General features: G+C 44.7%; 1 protein-coding gene across 1 annotated transcript in view; it reads right to left on the reverse strand.

Annotated features, from left to right (window-relative positions):
* Positions 1–1,847: 1,847 nt before the first annotated feature.
* LOC115466331 (E3 ubiquitin-protein ligase TRIM39-like) overlaps positions 1,848–22,391 on the reverse strand; it is a 33,175-nt gene continuing 12,631 nt past the window's right edge. Inside the window, exons 3-7 of the mRNA XM_030197508.1 lie at positions 19,316–19,546; positions 17,500–17,522; positions 16,872–16,990; positions 16,706–16,726; positions 1,848–3,799 (exon numbers count right to left, since the gene is read on the reverse strand). Coding sequence (XP_030053368.1) covers positions 3,252–3,799; positions 16,706–16,726; positions 16,872–16,990; positions 17,500–17,522; positions 19,316–19,546 — 942 coding nt within the window. The 3' untranslated portion in view covers positions 1,848–3,251. The remainder of the gene's footprint in view (positions 3,800–16,705; positions 16,727–16,871; positions 16,991–17,499; positions 17,523–19,315; positions 19,547–22,391) is intronic.

Consider the following 22,391-nt stretch of genomic DNA (forward strand, 5'->3'; position numbering starts at 1 on the left):
CAGAGCAGGAGTATAACTACATTATATATTGGTATTTTTTAGAGGAACTTCTTTGAGCTTTTTTTTTCTTTGTCTTTTTGCTTTGGTATTCCATCTCTGTGCACTGTGGAGATACAGTCACAATCTCTGAAGGCCAGACTCTTCACTGTCCCCTCCCCATGCACAGGAGTTTAGAGACTGCCATGAATACTATCCATCTGAAACCAGAAGCTATGTGAGATGATTATTCTGCTGGTATCTTATTAAAGGAATCATTCATATCCTATTTCCTGGGTGAATGTGAGTTTGCAGTCTTGGCAAATTTGTCATCCAAAAATACAAAGGAACCTGCAGTTACAATCTAGATCAAATGGTGTAGTCAGCAGAATAATTTTTGGATGACAATTTTGACAAGGAAACAGGTAGGGCTGCTACTAAAAGCTTAACTGCCCCTTTCAGACCCTCCACTTACAGTAGGAATAAGCCTTACCAGTCTCTGCTCCCTCATCAATCCAGCATCTGCCTGCCCTATTCCTCTTCCATCCAATGTCTGCCCCCTCCCTTGTCCCCTCACCCAGTGCCTGCCCCATCCCTCCCCTTCCATCCAGGATGTCTCCTCTCGCCCCCTCATTCATCCATGAGCAGAGTGGCCACGCTTAGCTGGCCGACTGGCTTCCCCATATCGCATGCAAATGAGCCGAGTCGCAAAAGCAACAAGCAGCTCATTTGCATGTTAATTACAAAGCACATATATTTATATGGTGGACATTCTGTTTTTTGGATGGACCGTGCAGGTCTTTTTCTACCGTCATCTATTATGTTATGTTATATTGTCATGCAAATTTTTAAAAAGATACCAATAATCTATAAACTTGCCAGCAGGTGGCACCAAACCTCTATAGAAGAGAAAAATGTCAGACCTAGCCACATTTTTCAGGAATATTTACCAGTGCAAAGCACCTCAGTTCTATTGCTACAGCTTGTCTGTCTCTGTAAACATAGGTGCCAACACTTCAAAATGAAACATACAGGGAGCAGCTATTGGAACGGTGAGTGTGCACTCTCACCCTATCAAAATGTTCACAACTTGCTCACTTCTGCAACACGAACTCCTAGGGACAGAATTGAAAGGAAGGAACCAGGAAAAGTGAGACCAATTAAGCCCCAGTGCCTGACCTGACTCTGGAAGTATAGGGGGATGAATGGAGGTGGAAAGATAAGAAGACATTGGGGAGGAGGGAGGGGTAAGGTGTGGACAGTTGGGGATGGGAAGGGAGGGTCTCAGAAACAGGAGGATGAGGAAAGGGAGGTTGAAGGGATCAGGGCTCTGGGGTACACATTTCCCAGGCTGGTCTGAGCATGTTATGCAAATTCATAGGACGGGAGAAGAGACTAAAGCAAGACACATAATATATTAGTATATACTTTATTAATATTTCCATGTTTATATCTAGAAACATATTCACTTCCTGATGCAGAAGTTATTTTTCTGCCAGTAGGAGTGAATGGTAACCATCTCAAAAAAGACAGAGAAGAGCAATAAAAATGATTAAAGGGGATGAAACGACTCCCTTATGAAGAAACTGCTGAACAGACTGGGGTTCTTCAGATAGGAAAAGAGACGACAGAGGGGATACAATAAAGGTTTATAAAATCATAGGCATGGTGAAACAAATACATAGAGAAACTAAGAGAGCTGACTTTGAAGTTTGCCACAGGTACAAAACACCTGCAGATTTTGGTACCTGCTTCCTACGATCTGAATTATCTTATTCTAATCTTAAAATAGGTCTGAAAACACACCTTTTTTTCTTTAGCTTTTAATTTTTCCAATATCTGGCATGTCTGTTTTGGTTTTTTTTGCAATCAGATAGAAGGTTTGGCACAATAGGGGGGGGGGGTGTTATGGGGGTGGTTAGAAAGATTGTGCTGTGTTTCTGTCCTATATTTTAGGATTGTGCTTTGTTCTGTTAACTTTTTAGACCCTCATCAAAATATGTCCACAGCAAACCCTCCTCTTCATGCAGTTAACAGAAACGATGTGGGTGAACTGAACCTCAGTGTTGGAGGGTAAATCTCAGACATACAAATGACGCAACTTTCAAAATTGCACCTCATACCTGGAGCAGGTGTTAAAGAGTTTCAGTTTTCCTTTCTTCCTGCCTACATTGACAGCAAAGTTCCTGTGCACTAAAGGAGCTCAATTCTATAAAGGGTGCAAAAAGGCGCCAAAAATCTGAGCAATAAGCACATTAGTGCAGCAAATCTGTCTTAGACTACCAGAGTAAGTCAGTGGTTCTGTGCCAGCATTCAGGTGCGCACTCTTACACCACGTCAGTAGCAAACTTAAATTCGCGTATCTAAATGTGGTATTGTGCGCCCTTCCCATGTGAACACCCCCCTTGAAGATATGCGCTAGATCGCTGAGGCGCCAAGTTACAGAACAGTAGCTAACTGCACTTAAGTGTGTACCTGCCGTTTCACTGTTCCCCCCTCCCCCCCCCTGACCATTTTGGCACATACAGTAACTGCTGTTGTAGCGCAGAAGTTACGTGCCAAACGTCTGGTGCCCTCTATAGAATGAGGGTGACAAGTGAAATGAACAGGAACCATCCACACCCCTACTCTCTTTGGCTCTACCCCTGTCCGTATTAGTTCTTCATGACTTTCCCCTCATTCTTCTTGGCTTCATTAACTGTAGTCTGCATGTGCTTCTGCCTCTCCCCACTCTCAATGGTTCCCTATTACTCTCCGGTATCTCTGGCTCCTGGTGCCTTTGTCTGGGATTCTCTGACCTGTCTCTAGATCTGTCTCTCCCTGTGTAATTCTCTTTCATTCCTTTATCCTCTGTCTCCCGCTTCACTATGGTTTAGGTCTTACCTTTTCTCCACATGCTCTCTCTCACCCAGATTTGTCCCTTAACCAGCAGCAGCCTGTGAGAGAGGTGAGTCAGAAGGAGAGTGACAGAAGCAGAACCAGGTCCTCTTATGAGCCAGCAGCAGCTCTTCAACTGAGCCTGTGACAGGAGGGAGGGAACAAAACACAGGAATCTCATAGAAGAGCTGGGAAACTGTCAGTCTAGTTACTCTCAGGGAACTGCTGAGACACCTTTTTAGTTTCACAGGTCCTGATCCCACTTCTGTCACTGAGACCCCTCCCCACATTCAAAGGCTCTAATCCCATCTGTCCCGTTCACTGTGTCACTGAGACCCTCCTCCTACTCTGAAAAATCAACTCCCAGATTATACATCAGACCCCTGAGTCTGACTCTCTCATTCCCAGTCTGGCACTGGGCGGATTCTCAGAGCTCCGCTATTTTTACCTTCTTTATTGAAAGGAGGACTGAAATACGGCCAGAGTTTCTCAGTGAAGGTGTGGGTGAAGGTGAAGAGATGAGATTTATTATCTGCATTGTAAAATGAGACCTTTCCTGCCTCATAGTCCAGGAAAATCCCCACTGCCTGTGGTCTCACACTCAGGGGGAGTAGGGTCCAGAAGGAGGTGCAGGCCCAGTATTGATCTCCCTCCCTCAGTACCACTGTCCAGTATCCATTCTCAGGAGTTTGTGAGATCTCCCCCTTCCTGCTCACAGAATCTTCACAAACCCCCAAATCCCAGTCAGTCTCATCGTCTCCCACCTCCACCTCCCAGTAATGTCTCCCTGAGGTGAAGCTCTCACACCCCAGGACACAGGGAAAAGTATCAAATCTCTGGGGATTGTCCAGCAGGTTCTGTCTTGTGTCTCCGTCTTTGACACTTTTCAGATCCTCAGACAGGATGAGATAAGGATAAGCAGTTTCAGGATCCAGAGTCACATTCACTGAAAGGAGGAGACACATTAATATTAATAGCAAGAACATATCCACCCCTAACCCTCATTAGACAGTTTCTCAGTCACTCAGGTATTCACTGACTGAACTCTGCTATTAGCTGTCATGAACACATCACAACTGTAATAAATATTCTAATTGGTTCACTTAGACTCCACTCACCTCTATGCTCCTATACCTCTGTGCACATTATCAGTACATTGTTGAACACAAAGAGGTTGGATAAAAACAGGAGCCGGGATGACATCAAAAAGCTGAAGCCACTTTTAGGTTAATCAGTTTCTCCTCCCCTGCGCAGTCGTCATCCTTATACACTCAAAAAACCCCAAACCTATGAGCTGCTGCATCCACCTTATCATTCCTTACTGCTGGTGGCATTTTTATTTAATCTCACTTATATTTTCAAGCATGCCAGCTTGTGCAGTATACAGATGTACACAGAGGAAGTATAATAACCAAATAACTTTTCATAGGTAGAGTGGTAATTTATTATAAATTGTAATCAGTGTGTCATTTGGAGGGGCTAGTTATAGGGACACCCTAGCATATATCATATTCATGCAGATATTTTTTTCTCCTTGTAAAGGACCACTAAAACAGACATCATGTTATGAGAATCAGGTGCTCAACATTCAGAGTTTCTATCTATGTATTTAATTACTTATTTATGATGTTTGTATCCCACAAACATGAATTAGGTTGAAACCCTGGAGCATTTAAAATATTATTTTTCCTGTGCCTAGATCAAAATAGAAAGATCGTTTGTGGGAACTTGCTCCTTTTGTTTTGTGGAATCCAGTGGTATTTTATAAAAATGTACTTAATATTGTTTATTACTACTATTTAGTACTATACAGCAGAAGTTAAACAAGTCGATTTCATGCCTTCTAATATACATTTTTAACAGCATTTTCTCAGTTATTACCCAAATGCAAACACAACTTGGAGATGTTCTGGTGGCTCCGCTGACTGACCTCCTCAATACTTCCTTAGAGACTGGAGTGGTCCCAGAGGAGAAGGGCGGATGTGGTCCCTTTGCACAAGAGTGGAAGTAAGGAGGAGATTGGGAAATACAGACCAGACAGTCTGACCTCAGTGGTGAGTAAACTAATGGAAACACTTCTAAAGCAGAGGATTGTGAGGTTTCTTGAATTGAATGGAATATAGGGCCTGAGCCAGCATGGCTTCACTAGAGGCAGGTCATGTCAGACAAATTTAATTGATTTCTTCGACTGTGTGACCAAACAGTTGGACATGGGAAGGGCGCTAGATGTGGTATACTTAGATTTCAGCAAAGCCTTTGACATGGTTCCGCACAGACGACTGAAAAATAAATTGAGTGCCCTCGGTATAGGACCTAGAGTAACTGATTGGGTTAAAAATTGGTTGAATGGAAGGAAGGAAGGGAAAGGGAAATGGAGCTTGCTCTGAAGAAAGGAATGTTTATCAGTGGATTACCGCAGGGATCGGTCCTCGGGCCAGCTCTTTTTAACATCTTTGTGAGCCATATTGCGGAACGGCTGTCTGGTAAGGTTTGTCTCTTTGCGGATGATACCAAACTTTGCAACAGGGTGGACACCAAAGAGGGTGTGAATGACATAAGGAAGGACCTAGTGAAGCTGGAGGAATGGTCCGATATTTGGAAACTATGATTTAATGCTAAAAAATGCAGGATCATGCACTTGGGTCACAAGAATCCACAGGAACGGTACAATATAGGGGGTGAAGTGCTTCTGTGTATGAAGGAAGAGAGGGACTTGGGGGTGACTGTGTCTGATGACCTTAAAGCTTCCAAACAGGTAGTAAAAGCGACAGTCAAAGCCAGAAGGATGCTTGGATCCAAGAGAGGGATGACCAGCAGGAAAAAAGAGGTGATAGTGCCCTTGTATAAGTCTCTGGTGAGGCCCCATTTAGAGTACTGTGTGCAGTTCTGGAGACCGCACCTACAGAAAGATATAAACAGGATGGAGTCGGTCCAGAGGACAGCTACAAAATTGGTAAGCGGTCTTGAACACAAAACATATAGGGACAGGCTTATGAACCTCAACATGTATATGCTGGAAGAAAAATTCTGGAAAGAGGGGGCATACGATGAAGTTAAGGAATCTAAGAAAGCATCATTTCACGGTAAGGGTGCTGGAAACATGGAATAGCCTCCCGGTGGAGGTTGTGGAGGCGAGGACTGTGTCAGAATTTAAGAAAGCGTGGGACAAGCACACGGAATACCTTAGGAAAAGGAAGACTTTGGGCTTACAGATGATGGGCAGACTGGATGGGCCATTTGGCCTTTATCTGCCGTCATGTTTCAATGTTTCTATGTTATTAAATTTTGGATGTTACTGAATTCTATTAATATTCTGCCTTGGTGTATTTACAGTTTTGGCACAGTATCGGCCTTATTTTCGAAAGTGATGGGCGCCCATATTTCGACCCAAATCAGGAGATGGGCGCCCATCTCGCAAAGGTGCCCAAATCGGTATAATCGAAAGCCAATTTTGGCCGTCCTGAACTGCACTCTGTCGCGGGAACAAACAAAGTTGACGTCGGTGTGTCATAGGCGGTACTGGGGCGTGTTTATCAGCCGAGGAGAGATGGGTTCCCTCGGCCGATAATCGAAAAAAGAAAGGCGTTTTTACTGCAAATTTGGGTCACTTTTTTTTGGACCCTTTTTTTTTTCCACAAACAAGTCCCCAAAAAAGTGCCCTAAATGACCAGATGACCACCGGAGAGAATCGGGAATCACTACCCCTGACTCCCCCAGTGGTCACTAACCCCCTTCCCACCAAAAAAAAAAAAAAAACATTAACAACTTTTTTTTCCAGCCTGTATGCCAGCCTCAAATGCCATACCCAGCTCCATCACAGCAGTATGCAGGTCCCTGGAGCAGTTGTTAGTGGGTGCAGTGGACTTCACCCAGGTGTACCCAGGCCCATCCCCCCCTACCTGTTACACTTGTGGTGGTAAATGGGAGCGCTACAAACTGCCCCCAAAACCCACTGTACCCACATCTAGGTGCCCCCCTTCAGCCATAAGTGCTGTGGTAATGGTGTAGAGTTGTGGGCAGTGGGTTTTGGGGGGGATTTGGGGGGCTCAGCACCCAAGGGAAGGGAGCTATGGACTTGGGAGGTATTTAACTTTTTTTTTACTTGTTACAAGTGCCCCCCTAGGGTGCCCGGTTGGTATCCTGGCACGTGAGGGGGACCAGTGCACTACAAATCCTGGCCCCTCCCACAACCAAATGCCTTGGATTTGTTCGTTTTTGAGCTGGGCGCCTTCGGTTTCCATTATCGCTGAAAAACAAAACCACCCAGCTCAAATCCGCACAAATCCGATGTATTTGCCCGGCACAAACCATATTATCGAAAAAAAAGATGGACGCCCATTTTTTTTTTTTTTATATTGTCTGTCCCGCCCCTTCAAGTACCCGTTCTCGGAGATAGACGCCCATGGAGATGGGCGTTCGCGTTCGATTATGCCCCTCCACGTCATCACAAGGACAAAATATATGAAAACCAAAAGACTGCAATTGGGGCATTTAATTATGTTTAAACAGAGATCTGCATGAAAGAAAATATTTATTTTTATTATTTTGACTTATTAAAACCACTTGTCCCTGAAACATGCTCAAAACAGAATAATCCATTTGTACAAAAGAGATGAGTTGAAGATTTGATTCCATGTATTCCAATGAAAGAGTTTAATTTTACTTCCAATCTTTAGGCTTCCCAAGGCAGATTACAACAACAGTTAAGATGAACCCATCAGGATACTCTCACTGAAATTGGCCATGCATTACTGTATTGTATAGAACAGCGTAAAAAACATGAGCACAAAATACAGCCTTTGTGCTGTTTCCACCAGCTACAATAATTTTTGAAGCTGTTTTAGTGATATTCAGTTTTATTTCATGATATTTATATCTTTATATGGGAAGCTTTCAAATAAATTAAAATCCGTCAAATAAGTTAATAAAAAATCTTTTGTCCTCCACCTTGTAAGGAACTGCCTATCCAACTGGAACAGCTTTTGACTTTTTACAGATGGACCACGCATAGGCAGTCCCTTATTTCTAATAATCTTTTTGCTATTGTTTTCAGTAGCATTTCCTATTGTTTTGGGTGAACCAGTATGTCAGCAACCTCCACCTACTGCCAGCAAGCTCTGCCTACTGGCTTCAGCCCATATAATGGGCTACATAGGCTCACCCCGCCTCCTGTTTTATCTAACCTCCTTGGTTGAAAATCATCCAGTCCTGCTTAGTGCTATGTGGGAGGGGTTCCAGTGCCCTCTGTACTGGTAAAGGGAGACCCCTACCCAAACCTCCCCCCTCCCCCAGCATGATCCCTTTCTCTTAGCATCAGGGGAGCAGCATTTCTTTTCTGCAAATGCCCCCTCCTCTGCCAACTTCAATCTGAAGCTCAAGGCCCCATAGTTTTACAGGACCTTACAAGCCTCATAAGGGATGAACTTCAAACTGAAACCAAACTAGGAGACATGTTCTGCCACAAAATGCTGCTGTCCTGCTCCCAGTGACAGAGGATCAGGACTGCACTAATTAATCTTTATAGGTTTATCCAGTTTAGCTTTGGCTCATTAGGCCTGGGGGAGGGGAGGAATGACGGGAATTAATAACCTGATTTTCACATGAAAACTACTTCATAAAATTCTGACTGGTGAAAACTATGCACTTTATATAGAAAATAGGAGCCATGCCTAGTACATAGATTTTCTGCAAGCGAAATTTATGTGAGCATCGAGTGCACAAGTCTTCTCAGTCAGCGCTGAGCCTGCTAACGCAGCTAAATAGTCGCGTAGTTTTTGATGCATTTCAGCTAATACTCATGATATTTCTTATAGATGGTAAAATTATGTCTTACCTGATAATTTTCTTTCCTTTAGCTGCAGCAGATGAATCCATCAACTGGTGGGTTGTGTCCGTCTACCAGCAGGTGGAGATAGAGATCACTGACTTCAGTGAGTGGTATTGGACTACCAGCCCCTCTGCAAGCTAGTATATGTCTCATCACAAAGCAACAATAGCTCCAAACAACCAGAAAACCTTCCTCACCGAAAGAGAAACAACATCAGAACCCTTCATAACAAATTGAAGAGAAAATTGTCTCCAAAAGTAGAACCTCTATGATAACTAGAAAACAAAGAAACATGTGGAACAGAGAGAAACAACAACAACTTCCCCTAGTGAACAGATCAAAAATCGCGACGGTAAATCAGGGAGGGATGCTGGATTCATCTGCTGCAGCTAAAGGAAAGAAAATCATCATCAGGTAAGACATAATTTTACCTTCCTTAGCGCAGGCAGCAGATGAATCCATCAACTGGTGGGATATATCAAAGCAGTATCTAAAAGGGAGGGAACCCGTCGCCCCCCTAGTCAAAACTGCCGATCCAAAAGCAGCATCGGATCTGGCTGCCACATCCACTCTATAATGCTTGGAAAAAGAGTGAACAGAAGACCAAGTAGCCGCCCGAAAGATCTCTTGTAAAGACAAAACTGACGACTCCGCCCATGAAGTCGCCTGCGCTCTAGTGGAGTGCGCCCGCAAAGGCGTAGGCACAACCCGACCAGCTAACAAGTACACTGAGGAAATAGCCTCTTTAAGCCATCTAGCAATAGTCGGTTTAGAAGCCGCTAAGCCACGACGAGAACCAGAAAGAAGAACAAACAAATGGTCTGTACGTCTACAAGTCATTAGACATCAAGTAACGTAGGAGGACGCGACACACATCCAACAAATGAAGTTTATGAAACGTCCCTGGAAAGTCCTCCTCCCGAAAGGAAGGCAGAAAAAGAGGCTGATTGAGATGAACAACTGAGATAACCTTCGGCAAAAAGGAAGGCACCGTGCGCAACGTAACTCCCGCTTCCGAGAACTGCAGAAAAGAATCTCAACAAGAGAGGGCTTGAACCTCGGAAATCCTCCTCGCCGAAGTAATAGCTATTAAAAATACTGTCTTTAAGGTGAGGTCTTTCTCAGAAACCTTACGCAAAGGCTCAAAGGGAGAGTTCTGCTTCGCCTTCAGAACCAGATTAAGGTTCCAAGCCGGACAGGGTTGACGTAAGGGAGGGCGCAGATGAAGAGCCCCCCGCAAAAAACGAACCACGTCTGGATGCGCAACCAAAGGGGAGCCTGACACTCTACCCCGAAAACACGCCAGGGCTGCTACCTGCACCCGGAGCGAGTTATAGGCTAGACCTTTCTGTAATCCGTCTTGCAAAAAAGCCAAAAGCTGAGGTACCGAAGCCTGAAAAGGAGACCACGCACGCTCATTACACCATGCCACGAAGGTGCGCCAAACATGGGCGTACGCCGTGCAAGTGGATCTCTTACGAGCCTGCAAAAGAGTGGCTATAACTACATCAGAATAGCCCTTTTTTCTCAAACGTGACCTCTCTCTCAATAGCCATACCGTAAGACCAAAGTGGTAGGGATCCTCCATGTTTACTGGCCCCTGATGAAGAAGGCCGGGTAGGACCGGAAGCTTCAAAGGCGGTTCCTCCAGCAGACGAACTAGATCCGCATACCAAGGACGCCGAGGCCAATCTGCAGCCACCAGCACGACCCGACCTGGGTGCACAGCAATCCGCAGAAGAACTCGCCCGATTAATGGCCAGGGAGGAAACACATATAGAAGATCGCTGACCGGCCACTGTTGAAGAAGAGCGTCCAGCCCTGCAGAACTGGGCTCCTTCCTTCTGCTGAAAAACCGAGCTACCTTGGCATTGCTCTGGGTCGCCATGAGATCTATCATCGGCATCCCCCAAGTCCGACATATCAACTGAAACACTTCGTCCGCCAACTCCCATTCCGCCAGATCCAGGACGTGTCGGCTGAGAAAATCTGCCTGAAGATTGCTGCTCCCCGCAATGTGAGCCGCCGACAGGCACTCCAGAAGAGCCTCCGCCCATTGAAGAAGTTGTGCCGCTTCTGTCGCCAGAGTTGAACTCCTGATGCCGCCCTCACGATTGATGTAGGCTACTGCCGTCGTGTTGTCCGATAAAATTCAGACCTGCTTCCCCTCCACTAGGGATTGAAACTGCAGGAGGGCACAGAAAACTGCTCTGAGCTCCAGACGATTGATTGGCCAACCGGCCTCGGTCGATGACCATGTCCCCTGGGCACACCGTTGCAGACAAAGAGCTCCCCAACCCAACAGGCTGGCATCCGTGACCACTACAATCCACCGAGGAATTGCCAGAGAAATACCCTTCCGCAAGTGAAGACCGTGGCACCACCACGTCAAGCTGCGCTTCGCCCTGGAAAGCCAAGGGAGCCTGCGCTGATAATCCTGAGACACTGGGGACCACCTGCACAGAAGGGAAGACTGAAGTGGTCTCATGTGAGCTCTGGCCCAAGGAACTACCTCCAAGGTCGCTGCCATAGAACCGAGAAGTTGAACATAATCCCACACTCGAGGACTGGACAACTGGAGGAGACCGGCTATCTGAGAACGAAGCTTGAAACACGTTCCTCCGGAAGGAAAACATGTCCCAACGCCATGTCGAAGCGAACACCTAGGTATTCCAGCTATTGAGAAGGAACAAACTGACTTTTGGGCAGATTGATTACCCAGCCCAACGACCGCAACAGACAAATGACTCTGTTGGTAGCCCTGTGGCTTTCCTGAGCTGAATTGGCCCGAATCAGCCAGTCGTCCAAGTAGGGATGAACCCTGATCCCTTCCTTTCTTAAAAATGCTGCCACCACCACCATGACCTTGGAGAAAGTCCGAGGTGCTGTAGCAAGGCCAAAGGGAAGCGCCCTGAACTGGAAATTATGTCCGAGTACGGCAAAGCAGAGAAACCTTTGATGTGGCTGCCAAATAGGAAAGTGAAGATAGGCCTCCTTGAGGTCTAAAGCCGTGAAAACCTCTCCTGGCTGAACTGCTAATACCACGGACCGCAACGTTTCCATGCGAAAATGACGCACCCTCAAGCACTGACTGACCTTGCGGAGATCGAGAATGGGCCGAAAGGAACCTCCCTTTCGAGGTACCACGAAATAAATGGAATAACGACCCGTCCGAATCTCGGAAGGTGGAACAGGAACAATCACCCCGAGATCCAACAGGGAACGGATAGTCTCTTGCTGGGCCACCCGTTTGGCAGAAGATACACAACGGGATTCCAAGAAAACGTCGCCGACGGGCGAAGAAAACTCTAGCTTGTAACAGTCTCTGATAATATCTAGAACCCAACTGTCTGACGTAATGATGGCCCACTCTTCGAAGAACAAGGTCAGCCGACCTCCAATCTTTGGAACAGAAGAGTGAACCCGCGCCCCATCATTGTGAAGGACGTCCTGCAGGCCCTGGACACGAAGAGGAGGCTACAGAGCGTTTATCATTGCGAAAGGAAGAACGCTGCTGAAAGCGGCTCCGCTGAAAGTTAGGAGCCGGCCGACCAGGACGATAACAGCGAACCTCTCTGAACCGAGATCGAGCAGAAGAAGAATTAGATGAGGGTCTCGCAACAGACTGAGTTCTATCTTCAGGGAGACGTTGACCCTTCGAGTCACCCAAATCCTTGACAATCTTCTCTAAATCTTCTCCAAAGAGAAGTCTACCTCTGAAAGGAAGCCGAGTAAATCTCTGCTTAAAGGTCAAATCTGCCGACCAACGGCACAGCCATAACAGGTGGCGAGAAGACACAGTCAGAGCCATGAGCTTAGCTGAAGAACGAACCAAATCATATTCAGCTAGATAAGCCAATCCAGATTCCAAATAGGCCGAAACAGATTCTAAACGAGAACCTTCCTCCAGATCTTGCTCTTGCGCCTGATGAAGCCAACTAAGACATGCCCTGGCTGAATATGAACTACAAATAGATGCCTGAAGCGCCAACGCCGACACCTCAAAAGCACGTTTTAAAGAAGCCTCTAGGCGACGGTCCTGTGTATCCTTCAACGTCACCCCTCCTTCAACTGGAAGAGTAGTCTTTTTTGTGACTGCGGTTACTAAGGCATCCACAGTCGGAAGAACATACTTGTCTGCCTGATCCGAAACCACGGGATAAAGGCGAGACATAGCTTTGGCCACCTTAAAACTGCCCTCAGGATCAGCCCATTGCGCAGAAATTAGCTCCTGAATAGCCTCATGAACAGGAAACGCCTTAGAAGGCTTACAGGTACTGGTCATCTTAAGATTGACCGCAGAAGAGGATGTAGACTCTGGATCAGCAATGTCCAAAGCCCGCCAACGCATTAAAAATCAGCGAGGCTAGCTCATCCCAATGAAAAACCCGCACCGCAGTGGGGTCATCATGTTCTCCCTGTTTTAACTCCCCCTCCTCAAAATCTTCTGTTCTAGAAGGACGAAGAGAACCCTCTGACAGAGCAGCCAAAGAAGGCAAAGAGGACCCAGGTCCTAAAGAAACTGTCTCAGAAAAAGAAGCAGTTCTTCTCCTCTTAGAAAGGAGAGAATCCTGAGCAGATAATAAATGCTCCAGCCCTGCCTCCGAGGAAACAACAGGGAGCACAGAAGCCTGAGGAACAGGCTGAGAGGCAGCTTTCGTTAACAGGAAAGCCTGATGCAGCAACAGAACAAATTCTGGCAAAAATGGATCCCCAGAGCCCCCAGAAACGAATCCTGAACATGTGCTGGGGCTGCACAAAGAGTCTCTGATTCAGCCGCTAGCAATGGCTCCGAAACCGCCATCAGCTGACTGGCGGGAGCCGCGTCAGCGGGGAGAGACAAAGCGCGCTCTCAGCGCGGGAAACTGACTGTTCTTCTATGGCTGCAGTATCAGCCGGCCCAGACTTGGAGCAACCCGCTACACAAAGCCCCGCTGCGGATCTCTTTTTACCGCAGCGGGAGCAGCGCTTGACAACTTCAGCAGCCATAACGAGTCTTCGCACGAAGCCGAGGAGAAACAAAATCAAAGCACTCACCCCGCGCTGCAAGAGAACCTCCCTCTGACGAACACTGACAGGACAGCTGAAACGGAGAGTCGGAGTTCCCACTCTGTTCAGCCCACTGAAAACATCTGTCTCTCTAATATGTATTTGAAACACAGGTCCTGCTGCTGCTTCTCGTCAAATCTCTTTTTTTTTTATGGTGAGGAAGGTTACATAGGAAAGCAAAGCAAAGCAGAAAGAGAGACCGACGTGGGACACGGGGTGAGGCAGGGACCCCCAAAATAGATATGCTGCCAAGGATGACACCAGTGTCAACCACCCCCACACTCAACTGGCTAGCAAACAGCAGCCCAGGAGGAGTCCCAAAGCAGAAAATCCAGGAGCTGGTAAGGAGATATAAATATACTAGCTTGCAGAGGGGCTGGTAGTCCAATACCACTCACTGAAGTCGGTGATCTCTATCTCCACCTGCTGGTAGACGGACACAACCCACCAGTTGATGGATTCATCTGCTGCCTGCGCTAAGGAATTGGTGATTTTTGATATTACAATTTGTAAAAGTGAATAAATAATAAAGAAGTTAATGTTAAAGACACAGGGGGGTTTGGAGACTATGGGGTCCTTTTACTAAGCCGCGGTAAAAAGTGGTCTGCGGTAGTGTAGGCACCTGCATTGGGCGCGAACCGGGAACATTTTTACCGCGTCTGCAAAAAAGGGCTTTTTTTTTTAATGGGATGGGAAAAGGGCCTGCGGTAAAACTGAAGCCAGCGTGTGTCCAAAACCGGCCTGAGCCCTTAACGCCTCCCACTGATCTAGCGGTAAGGGCTCACGCACAGTGACCGGTTGGCGCGAGCCAACAGTCTATTAGCACCGGAAACAATGCGTGTGGGAGGAAATAAATCATCCAGGTGGTATGGGCATGAGCCAAATCTAAAATTACTGCCAGGGGAACGCGGTAGCCTGGCAGTAGTCTCGTTTAGGCGTGTGCTGCATGCACATAGCGCCTAACACGTCTTTCTAAAAGGGCCCCTATGGATACAAATGATTGATGACATGCAGTAGGCTCAAGGTTTTGAAATAGGAGATCCAATAGCATAACCACTGATTAGCATCTGATGTTTCCATGCACCTTTCTCCCCATTTTTTAAAATAATACTGAAGTTATTGAATGTCACAGTAGGCCTGGCTCCTATTTTCTGTATATTCACTTTTGAGGAGCCTTGTTGGTTATACATATTTCCATTTTTGTACTTTTGTGAAAGCTATGCACTTCAGCAGGAATGCACATAATTCCTGGTACACGCAGCCAGGGGCGAGGTCTAGGCGGAGTACAGGTGAAGTTCACAGGTCACACCTTAATTACTTTAGTTCACCTCCATACTTACATACTTTTGGGCCTTTTTACAAAGCAGTGCCCAACGCAGGCTTACCGCACACTAAAACTGAACTGCCGCCAGCGGTAGTTCCGGGTTGAGCGCACGCCATTTCTGATGCTCCCTAGAATTCTTTTTTTTTTTTTGGCTAGCGTGGCGCTAACCCAGCGGTAACTGGGTTACTGCGGGAGCCCTTCCCGCCACTTCAACAGGTGGTGGTAAGTGCTCATCACCGCATGGCTTTTTTTTTGGGGGGGGGGGGGAGCTTTCTACCCACTGCAGTAAAAAAGGCCCTAGTGCAAGGGTAAAACGGCCCCCACCACTACTGCAGGGCCTTTTTTCCCCGCAGCTTAGTAAATGGACCCCTTTATGTGCTATAGGGAAGATGTAAATGTCTGCACCTCCTTTTAAGGTACAATCACTGCTAATTACACTACTGTTTTATAAAGACAACTAGATGCTTACTGATCTTTAAAGAATAGGCTTAAATACGCATTGTTTAGGCTGCCTTAACCTAGACACCCTGTTATAAAATTACCCTCATTAAGTCCAGAGATGCAATGAAGAAAAACATGGACTGGATTATCGTTTCAGTGTTCATTTGGATCAGGTAGAAAATGTACTAGCTAGTCCATCCATTTTCCTCTCAGCTGGTTCAGTTTCTACTCCTTCTCTCCCCCAGGGAGCTCCATGCCTTCCCACTCACTGTCCCACAGCCACTTCTATCCCCACCCCTTCCTTTCAAGTACTGACTCAATCCACCCCCTTTTACTGGCTAAATACCCGCACCTTCCTTTCCCCCAGCTAGTTCAATCTCTGCTCCCTCGTCCTCATTCACAGCATCCCTACTCCACTTTTGACCCCAGCCTGCATTATCCCTGCTCCTCGGTCTGTTCCCCTGACCTCAGGAAGCTCTATCACAGTTCCTCTTCCGTTTCCAGTTCATTCCCTGGTATTTCTCTCTCTCAGGAATTTGTTATTCTCTCATTCCCTGAGATGAGTGGTAAGATAGCATCCACTTTTAAACACCCAAACCCACCCAATATAGTTTCATTTCTGGTGTGTGAAGTCCATGGCATCCACAGATATCTCACTCCTCTTATGAGATATGCTAACACTATGTGGTTCATCCTGCAGGAATGGAATTTTTGGTGCTAAAGAGGCAGGTCAGCACAGTTAAGAGGCACCACACTCCTCTCACTATCAGGGGGTCAAACTGACTTGGGGGGGGGGGGGGACAGTGACCAGAGACTGAGCTAGCAATAGGGGGAAAAGAGGTATAGGAAACTAAACTGGTACAGCGGGGAAGGATGGAATGGATGTTGAGTTGACCTGATGGGAAGGACCAAGCAGAGGTTGACTGTGTGGGAAAGAAGGAACAAAGTACAATGGATAGAAACAGAAGGATTTGGAAAGTACCAGGAGGAGGAAGGTCATAGACACATTTTCAGAATATAAAGCATCTCCATGGGAAAAACTATTGTACATCCTTTCTTTAGGGTTACCTTACACCCATGTTACAACACACTCACAGCAGAGAACCACATAAAATGCAATTATCTGTTGTATATTTGTAACCACCCCAGGATAGAGATTCATCTTATAAAGGATTTTTAAATGTGAAAAAATGTAACAGATAACATCTTACCCAATTTGGCGGAAAGGTTTCCTGAAAGAAAATAGAACAAAATTAAATTAATAAAATGACAAAACCAAAACCAGAAGTAATTTCTTTATCAATAGAGACAGATCACGTATCAGTACTGTATTTATTTCTTTGCTAATCAATTACAGCCCTAGAAATGATTCATTACCTTGGTGTCTTCTGAGCATTTTCTTCACAATAAAATACTGCCGAGGGTACATCAGATGGAAATAGAGTTTCATTTCAGTACAAACAGCCTCTGGTCTTGGAAACTTCACTGTCTGACACCTGAGGATCAGAATGTGACTGGAATTATTCTAGGAGACATTCACCCCCAGTTCTCAGAGTCCCAGGGGACAGAGATGAGACAGAGACAGGTGTAAGGAGGGAAAGATACTGCTGTTACTTCGCAGGTGTACAAACAGAACTTACTCAGAGAAAAAGAAAAGAGAACAAATCTCAAAGCCTGCTGAATTAATTTAGTGCTAGTAATAATTTAGATTCTTTTATGTCTATATCCCACAACTTTTTATACTTCTAATATAATGGAGCATGGGGATAACAGGGTGAAGTGAATAGAAGAAAGCATGATTACTCTGGCACAAGGAGTGTGTTACACCAGACACATCTTTGTCCCATCACCCATCATTGAGCCTGCCAGTGGTGGGAAATTGTGAGGTATAAATGATATAAATAAATAAATAATAAAATCAGTCACTGGAGAGGTGAAAGTCCCACAGTGACATTACAGGGCTGCTATTTCTTATACAATGAGAGAACTCAGAACAGAGCTGTACCTGCTCAGGGTGGCCTTCGCATCCTAGAGGGGAAAAGAGAATGATTATTACATTTATATTCTACTGATTATTCACTACAAATGAAAATAAGGTGCTTATGTCTTTATAACTCCAAAAAGATCATGAAAGTGGTAATTTTTGAGGATCCATTTATTCCACAAATATGCATATGCAGTTACAACACCTAATAACATTTGGTTTTTCCTCTGATCAATCCAAATTTTCAGGACACGTCAGGGGGATACAAGAATCCTGACAGGGGAACTTTTTATGATTCCACCTAATTATCGTCCTCCAATCGATATCACATTTTCTGCGCAGTCTATCAGGTAATTCGGGGGGGGGGGGGGGGGGGATTTGAGTATTTCATGATCTCCTTCAATTCTTAAGCCTTGTGGTAATAAAGTAATTCTCTGTCTTTGTTGCACATACCTTACACATTTTAATTTACATCTTATTCCACCCTCTCCCAATGGCCAGTCTCACATCAGTCTCTCCCCTTTCTAATGGTGCCCTATTGCTCCTGTCACCACCTTCATCTCTTCTATCCAAATTCCCTTCCCATCTACTACTACTACTTAGCACTTCTCTCTTTTTCAGTCTTTCTTCTTCTCGCCTCTTCCACATTCTCTCTTGTTTCTACGTCTCTCCTCTTCACCCTCTCTGTATGGTTTTTCCTCTTCTATTGAGGTGCCGCTTCCATCCTTCATCCTTACTCGAGGTATTTCCTCTCCTCATCTTCTTTCACCTCTCCCTTCCCTTCTCACCATATTTATTCCAGCTCCCCCACATCTCACCTCTTTTCTCCCTACTGTCTCAGATACAAACTTAGGGCTTCTTTTACTAAAGTTCACTAATGGATTTAGCATGCATTAAATGCAAAGAAGCCCATTTCATTCATATGGGCTTCATAGTATTTAGAACACACTAAATAATAATAACAATACCAAAATTTATAAACCGCACTAGCCTTTCAGTGCAGAGCAGTTTACATAAGAATCTAGTCAATATCCAGGAAATTACAAAAAAGGAAACCTATTCCTACCACACTATTCACTTAATAATTGTAACAATTTACAAAATAGAAAAGGTATGTCTTAATCTACAGCCATCTAATTAACGCTGTGCTGAATTTAGTATATATTTCCTAAATAAAGATGTTTTTGTATTATGACGAAATTCTAAATAAGAGCCAGATAATGTAATTATAGTTGAAATTTCTTTCCCAATCCTAGCTGCTTGAAAAGACAACAAATATTCAAAGCACTGCTTCCATGGTATGCAAATCTATCTCCTGCATATTCATTGTGGATATCCTGAAAACCTGACCTGCGGCTCTTGAGGACTGGAATTGCCTACCTCTGCCCTAGAAGAAGGGAAAAAATATCAGATCCCTTCCTACTATCCCTGCTATTTACTGCTAACTTGAAATCTCCATAAAAATAAGATGGAACCAGGAGGCCATGTACAGAAAACATGACAATTTGAACAAAATCCTGGCACCCATCAGCAACCAATGCAACTCAATATAATATTGAGACAAACCATCAAAATTCCACAAAGAAAAAATTAAACGAAGTGCCATATTTTGTATTGTTTGAAGCTTTTGAAAAGTTGTTTGAACAGCCCAAATATATGATGTTACAACAGTAGTAAAAGAAACCCCTTAGATTGGAAGCCCTCCAGGGATAGGAAAATCCTTGTGAGTTACATTCAGGTCGTATGGAACTACTACTGAAACTGTGGGAGCTAAACCCAAATACATACATAAATTGAAGCCCGAGTCTTTCAACTGCTGTTGCAGCTTCAGTCTCACCTTCAGTAACTCAGTCGCTGACTGCTCACACTTCTTCTCTATCTCCGAGATCAGTTCCTTGAGGGAGGAGCTTTGATCATCCAGTTGGGTCACATTATCCCTGATTTTCTTCAGAATCTCCTTTTCTTCCTCTTCCATCCTTGAGAGAAGGATCTGCAGCTCCTCATTCAGAAACTGCTGCAGCTCCTCAAACTCAGACAGGATTTTCTCTCTCTTTATCTTTGTCTCATTCTACATTGAAAAGATCAAAAGCATAAAGAAGAAATATCAGTGTCCTTAAAGTGTACCGATTAGATGAAAACAAGGCAAGCAAGAATAGGAATCACAAAATCAAAGGTAACCAGGAAAGAGGAACAAAAGGACAAGGATCGGTGCAGAGCTTCAGGAGCACGAGACAGACAGCACAGCAGAGCAAACCATGCACAGAAGACAACCAGATAATGAACCAGCAGGGGGCAAGGTTGCCAGAAGAGAAACATTTTCCCAGCCCAAAATCAGCCCTAAACCCGCCCAAAAAACACCCAAAGTCAAACCCCGCCTCCCACGTCACCAACCCCGCCCCCACGTCATTACCCCGCCCCTGACGCCAACCACGCCCCTGAAAAGCTTCTACTGGACCACATCGGACCAATAGAAGCCCCGGGAAAGCTTCTATTGGACCAAATTGGACCAATAGAAGCCCCGGAAAAAAGCCCAAACCCGCACCTCGCCGAAAATTTTCCGCAGCTGCTCGCAGAAAACCCGCCCAGTGTTGCGGGAAGACCGCAACCCTGGCAACAATAGCAGGGGGCACAGCCAGAGATTAGGAAGAAATACCTCAACCAATCTGGGCTGCCTCCTGCTCAACCAATCAACACACAGAAGAACATTATACTTAACACAGACCTGGCTGGACAGTGATCTCCAGGTCATGGAATTGCGTCGTTGTTTTCAACTCCCAATGTACAGGTTTAACTCTGGCCCATACCTTACACATGGGATTGGAACCTACCTGAGTGCACTGGAGATGGTTGTCCCTTGACTCTCCTTGTTTTTTTTTTTTTATAATTTCTTTATTATATTTTAACATAATAAGTACATCTCCACATATTTGCAACAATCAACCTATGCATAACATATTCATCTCTTCTGCTATAACAATATTTGCGAATAAACACTTAACAGTCTTTCTCCCATTCCTCCCCCCCCCCCCCCCTTTCTTAGTGTGGTGATTTACATGTTTCTTTCATCTTTTCATAAGGTTGCCAAATTTGTTGAAACCTATGCAATTGGCCTTTTCTCAATGCGGTCAGTTTCGCCATCTGATGTAGGTAATCAAGTTTGTGCTTTACGACTTGAATATTTGGTACCTCTATCTGTTTCCATGCTCTTGCCACTATCATTTTGGCCGCTGCAAAAATTTGGCTAGCCATTTTATGTTGGTGTACCTTACATTTTCCCGGTCGGAAGTGCAAGAGACAATATTCCGGCCTATGTGGGTATTCTATCTTTATGACTTGGTATACCATTTCTCGAATTTGGGTCCAGAATGTTTGCATCTTGGGACATTCCCACCATATGTGCATAAATGTACCTCTATTACCACATTCCCTCCAGCAATTCGGCGATATCTTATGATATATTTTTTGTAATCTATCTGGTGTATAATACCACCAGTACCATATTTTATAACCATTCTCAGCCACTGATTGAGTGATAGAGGCCTTCAACAAATATCTAATTCCCTTCATCCAGCCTTCTCTTGTAAAGGTTTGTTGTAATGCCCCCTCCCATCGTCTAATATAATGATCTTGAGGGCTGGACATTTTTAATAGTGCTTTATATATTCGTGATACTCCCCCTTTGCCCCCTCCTCCCTTAAGTGCCTTTTCTAACCTTGTTTCTGTAAGTTCTAGTTCTTCCCCTGCCCGTCTTTTTATGTAGTTTCGCAGGCTATGATAATATGCCATATCCCGTTCTTCCAACTCGTATTCCTCTTTTAATTCTTCAAAGTTTTTAATTTCTCCATTATTCCATATTTGGCCTAGCATATATAGTCCCTTTCGGGCCCAATTTTTATACACATTTTCTGATTCTCCTAGCGGAAACCCTGGAGCCCCACATATATCCATTTGTAAAAAGTATTTTCTCTCTGGAAACACCTTTCGTCGTATCCGTAACCATGTCTCCAGTAATAGGCCAATACCCACTGGTACCCTTTTAGTTAGTGACATAATTTCAGTCCCCTTCTTCCAAAGTATACCTCCTATATAGCGGGTGCTCATCCATGATCGCTCCCAATGCAGCCATTTTTTATTGTTTCTAGGAGTCCATTCTGCCAATATTCTTAGCTGGGCTGCTTGGTAATATAAGTGGAGATTTGGTACTCCCATTCCCCCCTCCACGGGCAGTTGGAACATCATATCCCTATTTACCCTGGGAGGTCGCTTCCTCCATATGTAAGCAAACATTTTCCTATTTATTTGTTGGAAAAACTTTTGTGGGATGGGTATCGGAATGGCCATAAACAAGTATAATATCTTTGGTAAGAGTATCATTTTTATAGCTTGGATTCTTCCCATCCATGATATAGTAAGTCCTTCCCACCTATCCACTTCCTCAAACAGTTCTTTAACTTTTTTGGGGTAATTTGCTTGATATAATCCTCCTATTTCTGGAGTGATCTGTATCCCTAGATATCTAATTGATTTATTTGTCCATGTAAACGGAAACTTATCTGTTATCTCCTGCACTTCCCTAGGTGGTGTTGTAAGATTTAATATTTCTGATTTATTTATGTTAATTTTAAATCCTGAGACCCTTCCATAGTTTGCCATCACCTTCATTGTCTCTTGTATTGATTGTGATGGATGAGTTAGTGTCAAGAGAACATCATCAGCATAAAGCATTATTTTATGTTCCCTTTGTCCCCTTATTACTCCCCTTATATCTTTGTGTGTCCTTATTTTCAGAGCTAGGGGTTCGATTGATAATGCAAATAATAATGGTGAAATTGCACATCCTTGCCTTGTGCCTCTGTGTAACTCTAGTATATTAGTATGTGTCCCATTTATCTTTAATACCGCCATCGGTTTCG

This window comes from Microcaecilia unicolor, chromosome 3 (genome assembly GCF_901765095.1).
Source record: "Microcaecilia unicolor chromosome 3, aMicUni1.1, whole genome shotgun sequence".
In the NCBI taxonomy this organism is placed as follows: Eukaryota; Metazoa; Chordata; class Amphibia; order Gymnophiona; family Siphonopidae; genus Microcaecilia; species Microcaecilia unicolor.